The sequence below is a fragment of the Cynoglossus semilaevis genome, chromosome Z (genome assembly GCF_000523025.1).
Source record: "Cynoglossus semilaevis isolate Cse_v1.0 chromosome Z, Cse_v1.0, whole genome shotgun sequence".
Classification (NCBI taxonomy): Eukaryota; Metazoa; Chordata; class Actinopteri; order Pleuronectiformes; family Cynoglossidae; genus Cynoglossus; species Cynoglossus semilaevis.
In genome coordinates this window covers 9175442-9193564 of record NC_024328.1, presented here as the reverse complement: position 1 = coordinate 9193564, position 18123 = coordinate 9175442, and the positions used below count along the sequence as shown (strand labels likewise).

Below are 18123 nucleotides of genomic sequence, written 5' to 3'. Positions count from 1 at the left end.
GATATGCCGATATTGTTCACTTAATTTCCTATTCCAATGTCAACCCATACCAATATATATTTATTTTATTTATTATATTATTAATATTTATTTATTTATTATTTATTACTTATTTGTACAAACCACTGTATGAGTATGAGACAAAACAAATGCTGCCATCTAGTGACTTTCACCTTAATATACAGCCGTTTATGCCCAGAACTATTTTTAGGGCACACATCATTTGGCAAAACCCAGGCATTGGGTTATCGGGTTTTCATTATCAAAGTAAAAAACGATCAAAATTCTTACAGATATTACATAATTATATCGGTATATTATCGGACATCCCTAATTTTTTTTTTTTTTTTTGTACATTGAACTCACAGCATTTAGGTATGTCACACAGCTCCCAGGTCAGCTGCATGTTCCTGAAGGTGTGGCACCAGGGGCCTTCATCACCATCTGGATTCCTGTGACATTCAGGAGAAAACTCACAGGTTTAGGGCCTGCTCTAAAAAATCCAAGAGTGAATCTCTCTTTATCATTGGAAACTTGGTAGGGTATTTTACCTGCAGGACTTGTGACTGCCCAGACCCAGCTCGAGGGCATCTGACCTCCAGGCGTTGTAGAGCTTCCTCTTCAGAATAGGAGAGTCCCATGGGAGACACTGAGAGCCACTCTTGGTGACAGACTTCGTGCCTCTGTATGCTTGACCAGAGCTTCGGACACATTCTTGGTATTTATCTGACACACAGAGGAGAAACGTGTTTAACGATGTTGCTGAAAAACAAACACAAACGTGTGTTTTTCTGCTGTTTAGTGAAAACCTTTTTTTTACCTTCTGTGCACTTGGGCAAAGAACAGAACTCCCACACGATCTGAGTGTTTTTATAGACGTAACACCAAGGAGTGTTGTCACCGTCAGGATTCCTGAGGATTGAAAGAAATGTATTGCGGTGATCAGTTTACTCAGTATACCACTGTAGCAGTACACACACAGCACCTGTTCACATACCTGCAGAAGTTGTGATTTCCCAGGCCCAGAATGCTGGCGTCTGCCTTCATAGCTGTGAACCGTCTCCCTCTCAGAGATGTGGCGTTCCAGTTAATGCATGCCGCTCCAGTGTGGCTGATGCTCCATGACCCACGATATCCTTCACCCTGGCCCACAATGCACTTCTCGTTGTTGTCTGTTGGAGGGAGTGGAGGGAAACCAGGTTAAACTCAGTAGAACCTGATTTAGTTTATTCTAATCAACTGAAATCCTTTCCTCAGGAATTATTATTGTTGTGCTAATAAAATACATTTACTGGATCTGGAAAAAACCTTTATGAAAACATTAGCATTACTTTCATAACACAGTGATTTTACAACATGTGTCCACACGGCAGCTTTATCAGAGTTTTGGCAATTAGTGGTTCCGAATGCTGACCAAATGTAAACGTTGTTGGATTTATTGAGTCTTCCCGGCGTTAACTCATTAGTCTTTGGCTAGAATGACTTGGCTGTGGCCACTGGGGTTCATATAATTATCCCACTGAGAGGGTGGGGTGTCCCTAAAGCCTGACATTTTAAAACATCTTTCCACTGTTTATGATACTTTCCCTTCATCGTTGTCCAAACCGCGGGCCTGTGACAACTCTGAGTGCGTCAGGCAGTCAGAGTGTGACCTTATCAAGAGTCACAAACAGGTTCACACACTGTGATAGATATGGAATATATGTCAAAGTAAGGCATTGTGAATAAGGTCTGGTTTCAGATACAGGACTGAATACTTGACCAGCCAAAATGTGGTCCATGTGGGCCTCATGTATTTTTGAGAAAAGGGCAACTTGTGGCCCACACAATTTCCCTGGCCGAAACATGGCATGACATTGGTCGCATGTATACTCTACTTAAGACATAGTAAATACTTAAAAATTAAATGTCTATATAAAGTAATAATTAAATAAACACGCTTGTTTACATGGCTAAATATGTACTTAAAAAAGTACTAAAAATGTACAAAAATACAGAGAGAGTATAGAGTATATAGTCCTTTTATCTTAACCTAAGTGCAACAATTCTCACCTACTGCTAAATAAAATCAACCATTTTTTTCCTGCAGGGGGTGCTCTGACCTTCTAGACAAAACTAGGACAATGGTTAACCAGAAGTCTGGTGCGCTATACAGCATCGTTTTGTAGAAATACACACAACAAAGTTGATGTTAAATGTTATTTACATTTATATGTACATTTCTATATGATGTGTACATTTGACACTTAATCCCTGCATTCTTGTCTCAAATAATGTTACAATATGAAAAAAAAAAATACAGGGAATTATCATAATATTATCATAAACATAATCAGAGATTTTTACACCTTGGCTAAATCAGGCTAATCCTGCTAATCCGAAGTTAGCTACGTCTTCTTTGTTTGCTAACAGTGGTTTTGCATCTTTTGAGTTGCGAATGTTTCTGGGTATATTTTCCACTTATTAATATAATTGTATCTGATTAATAACAAGGTTGATTTTATACAATTTAAAGGTTAATTTTTAGAAAAAGATATGTTTATCTACTTCACCTTCTAAATTACAGAATGTTTTGTTCAGTACTTACTGATCTCACACTGATTCCCACTGAAGCCTGCCGGACACTGACAAATATAATCAGAGGTGTGTACGGCCTCCTTACAGAGTCCTCCGTTATAACACTGGGACACGTAGCAATCTGAAAAGGGCAGACAGAGCAATTGAGTCAGACTTACGTCACTTAGTCCTGGAACACAAACAGTTTGAACAATCAGAATATAAATGAATGGTCATGACCACCGGTAGAGATCGGCAAATTTGTGGCTTTGGCTTTTTCGTGTCACATTAAAATCAAAATCTAATATATAATATATAAACCTTGATTCTCTTGTTAGTAGTAAAACATTTCATAGCTTCACTATAAAAAGATAATGTCCTGTTGGTGGTTTCCTGCCAGGGCAGAAATGGTTTTATGCCTCCACCAGCCTGATTTATCATTTATTATTTTAACGTTTCCTAAAGGCTGGCGTTCACAATAACAGCTCCACGCTCTCTCCCAGCCCTATGAGCTCACAGACGGTGTGGGAAGGAAAATGTGGTTGTAATTTGTCTGAGGGAGGAGCAATGATGCTTCACAGAGTTCCGTCAAAGAAGGTGAAAGTGTGTATGAGGGCAGCTCTGGCAGGGGAGCTCGAGACTAAACTACACCCACTCACATACTCAGGAGCCCAGCAGCTCTTCATTTGGATGCACTGAAATAACAGTGATCTGGAGCCAGGGCAGCCAACAAAAAAACAATCTTCTGAGGTTTTTTCGAAGCAAGTTAGAGGTCAAGTGAAGGTATAATGAAACACACAGAGGCCAGTAGGGGAAGACGAACAGACTGGTACATAAACTGACAACCATAGGAATTATACTGCTAACAGAAAAGTCAGACAGAGAATTTGGGAAACGTGGTTCAGCCAGTCCATGTAATTGATTTTGTAAGAAAACTGTGAATCAAGGAGGTAGGTGCTGTTTAACAGAAAAAACAGATGATTGTGCAGAATTTAAAATAAAATGAAGCATTAAGATAACACTATGAATATAACATAGTTGCATGAATGTGTAATTATTGTAAGAAATGAATAAATACAGAATTATGTAAATTTTAATTTGATTAATATTATTTGCATGTGTACCTGAGTAGCTATACAGAATTTTAGAAGTACTACTACTTACTTACAAAGACATTTTGCAGTTCCCCATGGAGAGAGAGAGAGCATTTTGATGTTCAAGATTAAGTTTGTAGTTCAGATTAGCGTTCGGGTCAGATTAAACATAGGGCAAGGGATTACCAGTTCGGGTAAAGGGCTAGGAATCTATAAAACCCATGTGTATGTGTGTGTATTCATCACACTCACTGGTGACAGGCACAATATGACAACGCTCTTGTCCTCCTAAAGCACAACGACAATACTCCACACGCTGTCCCCTCCATCGTAGCCAAGTCTCCCGATAACTACGCACTGCCACTCTCTGACTATCCACACATGTCACTGAAAACAAACAAACACACACAAACACACAAATACATAGACAAAAAGTAAGTATGTTGCCAATCACTGGCCATGCACAAAAACAACATGAAATTACATGTAGAAGCTGCTAGAAACGTAACGCAGCAAAAGCTAACAGAAGACACAAACAGGAACACAATGACTGAACACAGACATGAGGATGATGAAGATGGTGATGGATTGAAAATGAAAACAAAAGTGTGATGGGGCTCACAGGAGGTTTCAAAGGAAGACGTAGACTTCTGGACACGAATAATCAAAAGTGCCGACTTAGCTGGATGCCTGACAGGCTCACCTCTGTAAAAGCGAGTGCCTCTCTTAGAGCGGAGCAGCTGCACCTGCAACACGTGAGCTTCAGTTAGACACAGAGCAGCAGAGGACGGTGAGGCAATGACCGAGGTGGACACAAGTTGGAGTTTACTTTACTTAGATTTTTTTTCTATTCTTTCCAAACTTAAAAAAATACTGCCTTAAATTATACCACATTACATTATATCATAATTATAAATTATAATAGTTTCAGAACAATAATATGACTAAATAAGACACAAACACTCTTTTGAGGAGTGCAGTACTCACATTGTCCGCTAGGCACCAGCAGAGAATAGAAAGTAGAGTTATCAGTTCGAGTAGTCTGGTCATGTTTTCCAAAGTGGTGTTCAAACAAAGTGGTCTTCAATCTGTTGAATGAGGATAGAATACATATCAATTTATATACAGTTCTCTACAGTATTCTAACAGAAGGTCAAAGGTCAGAGGTCTCATCTCCATGACATCTTAATGACACATGGTTTATATACCTAAGGCAGGTATTTCCTTTTTGTATGACTGTCTATGTTCGTGTCTTTTGTTATCAGTTTGTCATCAAACCAGAGACAACAATTGCAGGAAAACAATCCACACTGTTTGTCTTCCCAGCTGCATGGTTTCTCGGTTCAGATTTCTTCCGGCAACCCCACACCCTAATTTGAAAGTCTCCCATCGGGGGGAAAACATATACATAAGTGGAAAGGGTGTGGAGCTCACGAGAGAGTCAGTGAGTCCAACATGTTTATTCTGTAGACTATCTTCTACTTCAGTCATCATAAAACCCTGTCAACCAACACAATTAATCTGCTACGTTCAGGGGGGAATAAACAGGAAGCAGATTACTTTTATGTACTAACACGAGATGCTGACCACCACATCAAAAAGCATAACCTGATGAACCGAGGAGGGAAGGGGGGGGGGGCACATACAGCAGAAGAAATTGGGTCAGCATTCCTCCACCAGACTGGCAGAGGAATCAAACAGCTGCAAAAGGACAAAATGACTCAGAATTTGAAAGTAAAAAAAAAAGGGGAAACATTACTGGAAAGCCCAGACTAAGAAAAAGAAACTAAGATCACATTTTCCTGTTTAGTTTTAAGAAAAAATTGTTTCCTTTTCCTTTTTCACTAGTTGAAATAGAGGTATAGGGAAGATGGATTGTTGCTTTTCAGTCATGCGTGAGTAAACATGAGTCATAAAAGGAAGAGGGGAGTGGGGTAGAAGGAGATATCTTCACACAATCAGAAATCAAATGTCAACTACTCCTCCACATAAGGAACTTTAAGACCATTTAAAAAAAATAATTCAACCATGCAAACTGCAGTATCTGACATCCATTTAAACACCCGGGGCTTTGCAGCCAGGCCTGCAGACTTCTATTCCAGGGCAGGTTTTTATAGCCTCTCCATTGACTGGTTCTGCAGTGACTCACCTTCTGTGGTCGACTGAGCTCATAGAAAACAGCAGGGTTTGATATATCAACGAGGTAAGACAGCGAGGCTGGCAACCACACACACACAGACAAACACACACAAAGTGTTCAGGAACGTGGAGCTAATCATCAGCCTTCTACAAAGTTTTACTGTTTTCTGCTCATTGTTTAATGGAACAAAGATTTAAAAGACATAAATGCGTTCACACACTCACCATGAAACAAACTTGTCCCTTTAACAGCTAACCTTGCCTCACACAGAGACAGACAAAAGCACTCTAGTTGACCTTTTTGTTTCCTTTGTGCAGCTGTTCCCTGCGCTGCAGTCGCCCCTTTCTCCGGCCCTGTCAGCTACAGACATGTGTTTCCTCTCATAGCATGCGCCTCGTGCACAACAGAAATGCGTGCAAATATCTACACACCCAAACACACTGACATGCACACATCTAACATCAACATATGTTCATCCCACCCTTAAGACTGTGGTATCTGACATGCAGGGGCCCTGGCTGGGTGCAAGTTCGTCCTCGCCTCTCATGAAACCCCCATAATGGAAGTTGCCTTGTTTTCAAATGATTAGGTCTGTAGTCAAGTATTAAGTTTTAAAACACCAAAAGTTGTTAGTTTTATATCACAAAGTGCTAAACTTTCTATAGGGGCCACAAGGTCACAGTCTTTAAATGGTTTTTACCTATGTTTCTATTAGAGCAGTTGATAAATAATGCCTGTTAGAGATAAATCTTTAATGATATTATGTAAACAACAGTAATATAACCTCTACACAAAAACAATGTGAGTCAACATAGTGTTCTAGAATTTTCCCAGGCAAACAAATGTAACAAAAAACCCTTATTTATATTTTATAGGTCACTAGAACTGCATGGTGGTGTGTTCATATAAAACTAGAGTACAGTCTACACTCAACAAGTATTTTCTCCTGTTTTTCCAAGTTGGGACAAATTTTGTGAAATTATGTTGTGTTGAATAGACCCAGTAGCTGGCAGTAACACAAGACATTAGCAGCCAACTAAAACCCTAAGAAGAAGCAAACTCATATCCATTGTTACGCTATATATTACATAGCTAAATATATCGTAAAAATATTCTTTTTCTTGATAGGATACTAGGTGTATCCCTTAAATATTCCTGTGTTGACAGTACTACACCATTGTTTCCCAAAGACTGGGTCGGGACCCTCAGGTGGGTCGCAAGAGATTATTTTTTTGGGTCGTTTCGCATCATGTTTCCCAGGAGTTTAAGAATAACGTCTATTGACTTTGGTCATGAAGGTTGGTGACTTTTAAAATATGGATCCCCAGAAAAAAAGTTTGGGAAACACTGTGCTGCACAGTCATACTAGGATGCTGTGTCTGACTCAACAGAACAATGCTTTTCCTTGTTCTTAAAAATTCAACTGATAATTACTACGCTGCCTCCACAAGATTGATGTGCAATCCTCTCCTGAACCATGAGTGGTGGCCCACCAGCAACAATTGGGTTAAAGCTTTCGTCAGTTCCACTCAATCTGCAATTAGTTGAAACATGCACGAGCAAGAATGTATGTCTGGGGAGAGTGTGGCTTCTTAAGATAGAAGTTCAAATATGAATGGAAGAAATTAAAACATCAGCAGACGGTGAGTCAACTCCACGTTTTCAAGATCCACCATGTTAGTGTATCCAGTTAGGGGTCTGCTCAAGATACATAAGAAACGTGCATACAATGAACACAAGATGCTGTGACCAAAACTAAGAGTTAACAGCTTTCCAGCAAGGCTACTCATTTCCGATGTGTGTGCTACAAGTGTTGAATCACTGACATCTTAGCTGTCAGGTCTGAGGGCCATTAGCGCACATGTGTAATGATGAGAGCGTGCTGAGGTTGTAAATGTTTGAGGCGAGGTATTTGGACTTCCAAGACCAAAGACAAAAAGGCAAAGACTGGAGCAGCAGGAACTGAGAGACCAGGCAGAGGAAACATAGTTGCATCTGACTGTGAAGTTCACATGCAGAGTGGACTTCACAACAGGGCCCGTGCTACACTTCCTGTCATCTACACAAATAATACTCTACAGTAAGGGTGGGTACACCGTTAACAACTAAGAAGAGAAACTGGAATTTAAAAGTAGCCTTTCATTTTCTACACTTAGTTTGGAGTTCCTCCTTTTCAGATTTCCAGCTCTTTTTTTATTAAGGGAGCTTTAGCTCTAAGCTAAAAGTGATATATAGGCATTACTGAGCACTCATCAGTCAATCACGGGATCACAAATAGAAAAAAATATACATGAAAATTTACACCGGTGGCCAATTTTTATAATAATCCTAAAGCTTCACATGAGAATAACTGAAGAACGCAGAGAGAACCAACCCACACACAGTAGGTGGAACATGTGCAGGTGCTGTAAGGCAACACCACTATGTCAACCTGCAGCCTGTCACCAAAATAATTACCCTAAAAGCTTCCTGGGATATTTTGACCAGGTTAGTTTCCATCACATACTTGTTTGAACTTCTGGCAACCCCTAAAACTTAAGACTTTGAAACTTCTAAAAATGACAAAGAGTCTTAAAAGGCTTAGGGTAGGTTTTAGTGTTTCTTAAAAGACTGCGTGTTCTGACGTGTGAGATCTTGCTGATTAGTAAGCTAATTAAAGGGTACTTCATTATTGACTCAACTTTTTTTCCATCTGCTCTTCAGGAATCCAGCTATGATGTGGCACTGAAAAGTCCCACAGAACAAAGAGCAGCATTGTTACCCTTCAGCTTCCTTCTGTGCACAATATGATTGCTGTAATCCATATCAGCAAACTCATACTAAGAAGGAGGTGTTGACATTAGAAACAGGCCAAAATCAAGAAGATAAGGCAACAGGGGGAGAAAAATTTGACAATGGGCAGAGTGATGGGATGGGAGAGAAGAAAGCACAAGAAAGATGGGATAGAAGGATGAACAAAAAAGAAATCAAATCCAGTGTGTCAGCAGAAAGAGGATGAGTAGTCCTGAGTCATCCCAGCTTTAAAGCTGGCAAGACTGCAGAGACACAGATGAATGTCAGAGACAGATGGAGGCACTGAGGGTTTTAACCAGAACTGCGACCTTTGAACAAAGTCTTAACCCATACATTAAATGTCACTTAAGAAAAATTCAGTTACTAACTCCCAAGAAACCCAGTGGCCTTTGTCTGATCTGCACAATGCCCAGACTGACCTACTAATCATTTACAGCTTACGGAGTGAAAACCACTGACTATGAGTCACAAACAACAGTGTGAGGCGCTGGCCCAGCTGACCAGACCACAGGGAATTTAGATAATTGATCGAAACTAATTTTTTTTCTCTCATTCACGCAACAGTTCAGATACAGTATTACTCTGAAGAGGAGTGTCAGACAAGAATCCAGCTCATTAATTTGATAAGAAGCTGCACGTCAGCGAAGCTGTGCAGAGTTTGGCTGGAGTACTGCACAGATACGAGCGTACCATACTGTACACACACATGCTGAGAATCATGGTATTATCGCATGGATGTTCCTAGATAATAACTCACAGCTGAGTAGAACACAGTATCACCAAGTTCCTTTGTCTTACCCAAAGTACTGTACTGTAACACTGTGCGAGCTCGTCCTGTACAAAGATTTGCCCTGATAAAAAAAACAAAAACAATTCACTCCACCTACTTTAGTAGTAAGCAAAGCAGGGTTATTAACACCCCAATATAATTAGGGTAGTATTAAAATACCCTAATCGAATCTAATTTCATGTAAGAACACTTCAGATACAGGCACAAACGCATCTTTGTAATGAAACTTTAGTCTTATTTAGTTTGTTTTTCCCATGTACAGTACATGAAAAAGACAGTTTTTACAACTTAATTAGTTGATTTAATTAGAGTTCAGATAATGACCCAGATTAATTGGCCGGAGCCAATGCCAGCAATGGGTGAGAACAGGGTACAAAGCTGCACAGTTCTCCCTCAAAATGCCACATATGAAGACAAAGACTTCCATTTACACCCACAGTGAATCTGTTGTTTTAGAATCACCTAAAATTGTATTTAACTGTTTTCAGATAATGGTATAAAACTAGATTTCCAGTATGTGGTCTCTTTCCCCAAAGTACTACATCTTGGTGTTGATCTTACTTGTAGGGCTTCTGACTATTAAATACTTGCTATTAAATTAAATACTGCAAATAAAACAAACTTGATATTTTACCGTGCTGAAAAATGTTTTCTTTTCTTTGGTACAGTTTTATAAAACCACAAAACTTAACAGTGACCTAGGATCGTTGCAAATTGCTGTAGTAGTCGATTAGTCATCAATTAATAAGGGATATTCGCAGACTTAACCTACAGTTAACCGAATAGATTTTTTAATTTACAACTTAAATAATAACCATGCAAAATAGAGAACAAAATGCAGAATGATGCTCTGATGATCCCAACGCGGGCGGAAACAAAAAAAAGTGATGGTGTTCCGTCTGAGGTAAAGACACAAACAATGAGATGTAAATGTTAAACATGAAGGAAACTTGTTCCTACCTGATATAAAGACTTGTACAGCGGTTACTACTCAGTCTGTCAGCCTCTCTGGGATCAGTCGCTCTTGACTGCACTGGCATATCTGTGCGAGTCCAGCTTTTATCGCTCCGCTCCAGGAGGAGGAGGAGGAAGAGGAGACAGAAAGGGGAGCAGAAGGAGGGAGGGGTCCTGTGACCTCAGCAGGGAAGTGAGGCTGACCCGGCCGGAAGATGAGGATGAAGACCGTGATGATTAGGATGTAGCAGGGATGGGTGAGGCCGATTCCTGACGAGCGGTGCCGGGTGACGATGCACTCGAGCTGTTATAGTAGCCAAGGTTACAACATTAACGGGGCACTGGACCGAATGAAACCTCTAATATTTGAGGGTTTTTTGCTCGATAAGGGTTTCCATAGAACATTGATAATTTTTAATATAGTGATAGTCAACACTTTTTTGGCAAAAGTTACTCGGAAGTTAGCCTGCAATAGACAACAGTTGGATAAATATAGCTACATTAGCTCGATAGCTAGGATAATTAGCTTAGCCATAGCTAACATGAAGAAACGTTATTTAAAGCATACGCTAATATATATCCAAAACAAAAATACAACTTAGCTTAGAATACATTTAAAATTACAAGTTAGATAGAAATTGGCCAAAATTCTAGACCATATTGAGGAACAACATTGCAACATGATAGCCAAATGACGTCTAAACCCAGAGTGATGTAAATACAGGGGGTTTTAGATTACCTTCAGTTTCCAGATTTCAGATACATCACATTTGTTATTGAACATATCAGACATTTTCAGCTCAAACCTATGTGGACCATATGGAAACCTGCAGTGTGGCATCGTACCAGAAGTACTTTGCATGTGCTACCTCTTTGAATGTCCATCCTTCCTTGTTCGAGGATGACTGGATGTCTGTGAACTGCACTGGGATGCATTAGGTCTTCAAAAAAAAAGAAAAAAGGAAGAACTTGGTGTCAGACAACACCAAATAACCATTTGGCACCAGGACTAATTTGTTGCAGCCGCTGTTGTCATTATTCAACCCTTCCCTTTTTCAGGAAATTAGTTTAATTTATCTGGAAAACTGTTACAACCTTGAGTGGAGCAAGTGGTTTTATTTACTGTGGATAACTCATGTTCAAGTATTTTATTGCTTGCTAAGTTAGATAGCACGGTGTCTGTCTTCTATTTGTTTGAACATTCACACAAACGTGAACCTTCAGACAGAATATACGTATGTATTCTGTAATGTTTATCTTGACTAGTAGTCTATTAATGATGAGTAAAGGTACAAAGGTATTTATTACACCAATTAAGAATAATATGTATGCACCGATCAAAAAGTGGTTATTTTTTCACCCTAAATTGACAGTACTGTAGATATAAATCTGAGAGTAAATAGTTGTTTACTTCGACATGAAACTCATTTGGTGTTACTATGAGCAACCGTTTAACTGAAAACTACTGCTTTTGTCAAGATAAAAAAGGATATATATAAACCCTATTTTTTTTGGTGTAATGATATGTAATTAAGAAAAATATTTAAACCAAACCCAGAAACATAATTGACATGAATACAGTGACATTCTTTCATTATGAGCTTTCATTATTTGTCGTAAATGAATTCTAAAATCTTAGGAGGATGTCACTGTTTGTTGGGATAAATAGGATATTTTCCATTAAACACACCTGGGGATGTGGGTCTGACAGAGACGTCAGCAAAGGTTATTTCATCTTAAATTCATGGTGTGTGTACGGATGTTTTATCTGTGTTGACCTCTTCCAAGAAAAGCAAATGTTGCAATATAAAAACAACATTGCTCCATCCAGAAATTCTTAAGTGCTTCTATTCCAAACACAACATCCGTTACTATGTTGATCTTTCAAGAATTAAGTTCCAAGTGATACCACTGGCTGCTGAAAATCCAAAATAGCCTAAGCCTAATATTGTGCTTTTATATCATATTATTAACAAGTACTCTCTCTAAAAATCTTAATTGTCATAAAATGACTATTTTTTAGGGCATCTTTAAAGGATTAGGGCTAGTTTAAAATGACACAGAATTAGAACGACATAGTAATTCAATATATTTAAATATGTATCCCATTATGAAGGACTTTGAAGTGAATATTTTAAGATGAATGTTTTTGGAATGTCTGTGACGATTTTGGGAAGGGATTTCCAAAGAGAGTCAGCGTCGTGAGTGTCTTGTTGTAACCTCCGACCACTGTCTGACCACTGCCTGTCACCACCTACTGTGTTATAATCAATGGAAATTTGCAGCCCTGGCCACAAAATTAACCATTGACTATCGGACACATATTGACTTCTACTTCTACTATTTTTTTTATCAAAAAAGAATAAGAAAACAAATTAATGTACATAGACTATTTGTCCTGACTGTGTTATTCAATGACTCATGTGTGATCATATCTGTATTGTATTAATTGTGATTTTTATTTCTTTTACTGCAAAGGTTTAAATTGGATTTCAGCATTGTTTTTTTTAATAAAGGGATTATTATACTTACCCTAACCCTAACCCTATCTATGAATTTCCGAATAATCTGATATAATAATCCAATATATTGACAATTATTTATAAATGTTACGATGTCATTTACACAGTAATGTGACGTAGTCAGACACCAGCGTTGAAAAGAATCTCAGAATCCCTTGTAAAGATGAATGTCGTGTATTTCTATATTGTTTCTGTGTAAATCTTTTCTGGAGAACTTCAGAATAATTTCGCAGCACATTTCGCAGCATTTCACTCAGTGGGCGGGGCCTCGCAGGTTTACAGGAAATGTTCATATCAGGAAGTAGAAAGTTTTTGAGATTTGTTGTGGCTTTTTTTTTTTTCGTTCGTCGCCCAAATCTATATTTATAAAATATAAATTTTAACATCGTTGAAGTGTGGCGACCCACATTGTGTTATAACACTTTGAGGGTTAACGATAGATGCAGAGTCTAAGGTAGGTTTGACTCGTGTGTTTTCATTTAATTAAAAACGAAAACAGGGGCAGGTCACACTGTAGACAGCAGCAGCAGAGTCGGGTTTTATGTTTAAAGGTTCGACTAGGGTTTCAATAAAAAGCCTTTATTTAAACGCGGAATGTTAAAAAAAACACCCTGATCGTTCCCTTTACTTAACATCAGCTTAATGTTCTTTTTTAACAACATCAACACATTAACAAAAACTGTGGTTTTCCTTCTGTTTAAATTCTATTTTTAGTCCATGTATAACTGTTGTATTGGTTTGTACATTATATAAATTAATGTTTGTTTTGTTCAACAATTACCGTAAATGTAGAGAGTTCTGAGCTAATGGATAACCGTACAAATGACTACGACAACAAGAACTGCATTTTCACTCTAAAAGAAAATATGACAAATATATAAACACAGACAATTTAAAATTTAATTTTGTCTTTACTAATTAGTTACTAAGCTAAGTTACTAGCACCATGCTGTGTAATGCATGTAATTCTTAATAAAATAAATTAATATCAGAGAATTATGTATATGAATAAATATATATATATATTTTTGCAATCTGTCACTTACAGGATGTCACTTTCTGTACTATCATTAAACTGTTCATTTTCTTTAATGTATTTCTCCTCATGTGTGAGAATAATGATGTATTATCTGAGAATAAGGTCATTTTATCATATATTAAATGCACAATGTTATATAAATTGTATGACAAGCTGTTGTGAGCAGCCCTTATAAGTTCACCAGGATCAGATAAGTGTTGATTCACCTTGCTCTCCTCTGTGGTGTTTCGGATGTAGAACCTGCTGAAGAGGTCATGAAGCCAGTTCATCTGCAGCAGCCACTGATCTGCGGGCCCTGGGAGCAGAAGGAGCGACTGGGCACTGGCGGTTTTGGAAATGTCACAAGATGGCAGAATAAGGTGCAGGATTCATCTGTGACTGTAACAGTGGTGGTAAAACAGCTGTAAATCCATGTGAATTGAGGCCTGCAGGCATTTCAGCAGATAACAACCCTGTCATCACACAAGCAATTAACGTCAACACGAGAAATCATGCATATCAAAGTTTGTCGTTTCAACCGTCACATAAAGCTAACAACAGTAAACCGTTTAACACAAGCATCTGTAACTTTACAACTCTTTAATGATACTTTTTGTAAATGAGTAACATTTATGTGTTTTTCCAGCTGAGTTAAGTGTGAAAATATGGATAGAAAAAAAGAAAATCATCATCCACATACGTAGCTGTGGGCTCAGACAAAGTGTTTTTTTACATACTCTACACCTTTTCTTGAAAAACAATTAAGTTTTCTCAGCTCTGAGGTTCCCGTGCCAGGTCCTGTAAAAATGGCGCCTACTGTGATGACATCAGTCTAACTCACAGGATGGAGTGCATCATGAGAACACAAACACACCTGCTGCCTGAATCGTCCGTTTCCGCTTTTTTTTTTTCTTTCATACGCCTCTGATACCACTCACACAAGAGCAAATTACACACTCTTCAAGCAGAAGTTTTATGAGAAATGATGACAAGTTTACTGTTTGTAAGATATTTTCTCTTGTAGTTAAATACGTTATAGATTATTTTCACATATCTTATCCCTAATAATGTTTTAATATTTAAATTTGAGCTAACACCACTACCAACAACAACAATTACTATTTTGATGTGTTACAGTATTAATATTCTACCCCTGTAGTAATAATAATATTAACTATTATCATTGTTAGGAGTATTATAGTTTTAATATAATATACACAAATACACATATAAATATAAGTATAAACTTTTCTTTGTGTCCCCCACTGTTATTTAAAGCAATCCAGGAAGTGGTATTATTAGTTAACAATTGAAGTATTGTTTAACTGTTGGCACAGGGCTGGTCAGTGACACCGCTGCAGACGATAAGAGCGACGGAAATGAGAGGGCACTGCTGCTGCCGTGATTACTCACTTCCTTTTTTGGGAAATTTCCGTTATTCTTAACAATTATTGGATCATCGTTGATTGAGATTACTTTATAGGAAGAAGGGCGTGTCCGCTTTACTAAACGATGTCATGAGAAACAGGTAGTGAGATGTAATCGTGTTTGCTCATCACTTTGTTAACTCATACACACATATATGCAGTGTGCATTGACTCAATGGGGTTTTTTTTTCATTGACTACAAGGTAATTAGGTACACAAGAAAACAATTATAAGATCCATCAGTAAAAGTGGTTTTGTAGTAGTGGACGTACGCATGTTCTAAAGACGTGAGAAAGACAGAGGTCTATGTGGTGATAAACATAATATAAATAGAAATCTAAACAACACTGTGTGTCTGTGTGTGTGTTTGTACCTCCAGGACACGGAGGAACAAATTGCCATTAAGCAGTGCCGTCAGGAGCTGAGTGAGAGAAACAAAGAGAGATGGTGTCTGGAGATCCAAATCATGAGGAGGTTAGTTTTACATTCATTTATACCCTGAAGAACCCAAGACCAAATATAATGTTTATTCCTTTACCAGTACCGTATTTTCCGGATTATAATCTGCTACTTTTTTCCCACGCTTTGAACCATGTGGCTTATACAAAGATGTGACTTTTCTATGGAATTTTCTTCAACAATCAGCTTAGGTATATAAATAAACATTTACGGTACAAAATCTTTCTGTGTTCTTGTGGATCCGGTAAATATCTAATTTCTCAACCTGGATATCAGCGGCTTATATTTATATATTATATATATATATATATATATTTATATATGTAAATTTATAGTTGTTTTTTTTTTTTTTACTTAATGGGTGCGGCTTATATTCAGGTGCGCTCTATAGTCCGGAAAATACTTTTTTTTTTCATCAATGTATAGCAGAGGCAGGTACGTTTGGGGGTTCTGAATACAGAACATGTAAAATTTACACAGCTTTAAAATTGGTCAGTTGACAAGGCAGCGCATTGGAATGGATTAGATTAGGTTCTGGTTCTCTAACATTCTCCCTGAGTTCTATTTTGTAATATTTACACATGCTATGCCCTTTTACAGTACTAGTAAATATAAAGAAAAAAAAAGAAAAAGAAATCTTATTTACACCTTCGTAAATACGTAAATAACTGCATTTTAGATAAAACTGTTGCTGAAAGATAGTTACACATTTTAAATTACAATGTTAACATTTCATGTCTGTGGAAGTTCCATCACTGTATTTTGTGTTGTTTTTCTATTTTTTTTTTACCTTATGTCGTGTTGGTTTAAAACAAACAACAAACAATCGCAATGTGCAGATTTACTGAGCTGAGTGCGTGTTTGCTTATATTAAACATCAGGAGTCTACTCCTAATGCAGCTGTGATTCACCTTAAAGTGTGACACACTGGTTGTATTTTTTTTTTTAACTCCATGATAGAAATTTCCTCAAAATTGGGTTCTTTCCCTGTTTTTAACATCCAAACTTTCAGTCTTTGCGTCAGTTCTATTCTGGCCTCAGAGGAAATGTTTTGGTTCTGGATTCCATGACATGGGAGCTTATGAGTGTGACTGTTAACTCATCATCTCTGCGTGTTTTTTCACAAATCACAAACCCTAAATTTGTATCCTGAAACAGTAAAACTCACACAAGACCTTTAATAATGAGAACAACATGGTTGTCTGTGTTATTTTGGTCTTTCTATGGCTATTTCTGACCCGGTAATGTGCCACTGCTGCCGCCTCTTCATTTCACTCCAGTTTGGTGCGATTCATTTCCACACATCTGTTTAAGCCTATTAACACCTTCTGTTTTTGTGTGGGGTTGGTGGTTGGCCCTTCTGTCATATTTGAACTGTAAAATGAGCACATTTTTTGTTATTTACTGGTAGATTTAAGGTCATAAAAGCATTTATTTTTCGTGTCCTGGTTTAACAAGTGTGTTGTTTTCAGACTTCCAGAGCCACAGCTTTCCCATGCACCCACGCTCAACTCGTGGATAAACCACAGGGCAGGGGACACATACAACCTACCATTATGTTATTACAGCTACTTAGCACAGACATATTCATCTACAAACAATAACAATATTTTTAACTGCTGACGTGTTTATAGAAAATCTAATGGGTTTGTTGAATTCCGTCTCAGATGGTCTATTGGCTTGAGGGATTTAAGTTACGGATTAGATCAAGTTTCGGAATCCTCAAAGATAAAAGATGTAAGATAACATTTTTAACCCAACTGAAAGGAAAACTGTTTGTACTTTTTTCAAGACACTGTTTAGCTGTTTTGTAATTTGACTTAAAATATATTTTTTATTCATCACTCCTAAGACTTAAATGTCAACTTTCACTGTGATATTCCCACAGCATGACAGTCCTATCTATCTGTCTGTCTATCTGTATATCTGTCTGTCTGTCTATCTATCTATCTATCTATCTATTTATCTATCTATCTATCCATCCATCCATCCATTCTTCCATCCATCCATCCATCCATCATCCATCCATCTATCCGTCTATCTATCCGTCTATCTATCTATCTATTTATCTATCTATCTATGTATCTATCTATCTATCTATCTGTCTGTCTATCTATCTATCTGTCTGTCTGTCTGTCTATCTGTCTATCTTTCTGTGTCTATCTGTCTATCTCTATCTCTAACTTGGAGGACATTTTTTTGCAGTCTCTCTCCAGACATGAGCAACATTGCTGTGGCAAAAGAGTTTTGTCTCATCTGACCACATTATACGTTTTTAGTTACCGTACGTGTCATTGACGTCCAACATCAGTGATTACACATAATCTGTCACATTTAGAGGAAGTCAGGGAATAGGCAGGAACCAAGCGT

General features: G+C 37.9%; 2 protein-coding genes across 5 annotated transcripts in view; one reads left to right on the top strand and one right to left on the bottom strand.

Moving 5' to 3' along the window:
• plat (plasminogen activator, tissue) overlaps window positions 1-10879 on the bottom strand; it is a 14468-nt gene extending 3589 nt beyond the window's left edge. Inside the window, exons 1-9 of one of the 3 annotated variants that reach the window (XM_008336134.3) lie at window positions 10334-10879; window positions 4638-4738; window positions 4273-4396; window positions 3903-4037; window positions 2588-2698; window positions 998-1172; window positions 821-912; window positions 552-726; window positions 367-452 (exon numbers count right to left, since the gene is read on the bottom strand). In XM_008336134.3, coding sequence (XP_008334356.1) covers window positions 367-452; window positions 552-726; window positions 821-912; window positions 998-1172; window positions 2588-2698; window positions 3903-4037; window positions 4273-4396; window positions 4638-4700 — 961 coding nt within the window. In that variant the 5' untranslated portion in view covers window positions 4701-4738; window positions 10334-10879. Of the gene's footprint in view, window positions 1-366; window positions 453-551; window positions 727-820; window positions 913-997; window positions 1173-2587; window positions 2699-3902; window positions 4038-4272; window positions 4397-4637; window positions 4739-6014; window positions 6058-10333 lie in introns of those variants that run through there. The other 2 variants (XM_008336136.3, XM_025053381.1) reach the window with 2 other exon arrangements.
• Window positions 10880-13144: 2265 nt separating this feature from the next.
• ikbkb (inhibitor of nuclear factor kappa B kinase subunit beta) overlaps window positions 13145-18123 on the top strand; it is a 21560-nt gene continuing 16581 nt past the window's right edge. Inside the window, exons 1-3 of one of the 2 annotated variants that reach the window (XM_008336133.3) lie at window positions 13145-13303; window positions 14126-14247; window positions 15674-15768. In XM_008336133.3, coding sequence (XP_008334355.1) covers window positions 14143-14247; window positions 15674-15768 — 200 coding nt within the window. In that variant the 5' untranslated portion in view covers window positions 13145-13303; window positions 14126-14142. Of the gene's footprint in view, window positions 13304-14125; window positions 14248-15673; window positions 15769-18123 lie in introns of those variants that run through there. The other variant, XM_025053082.1, reaches the window with a different exon arrangement.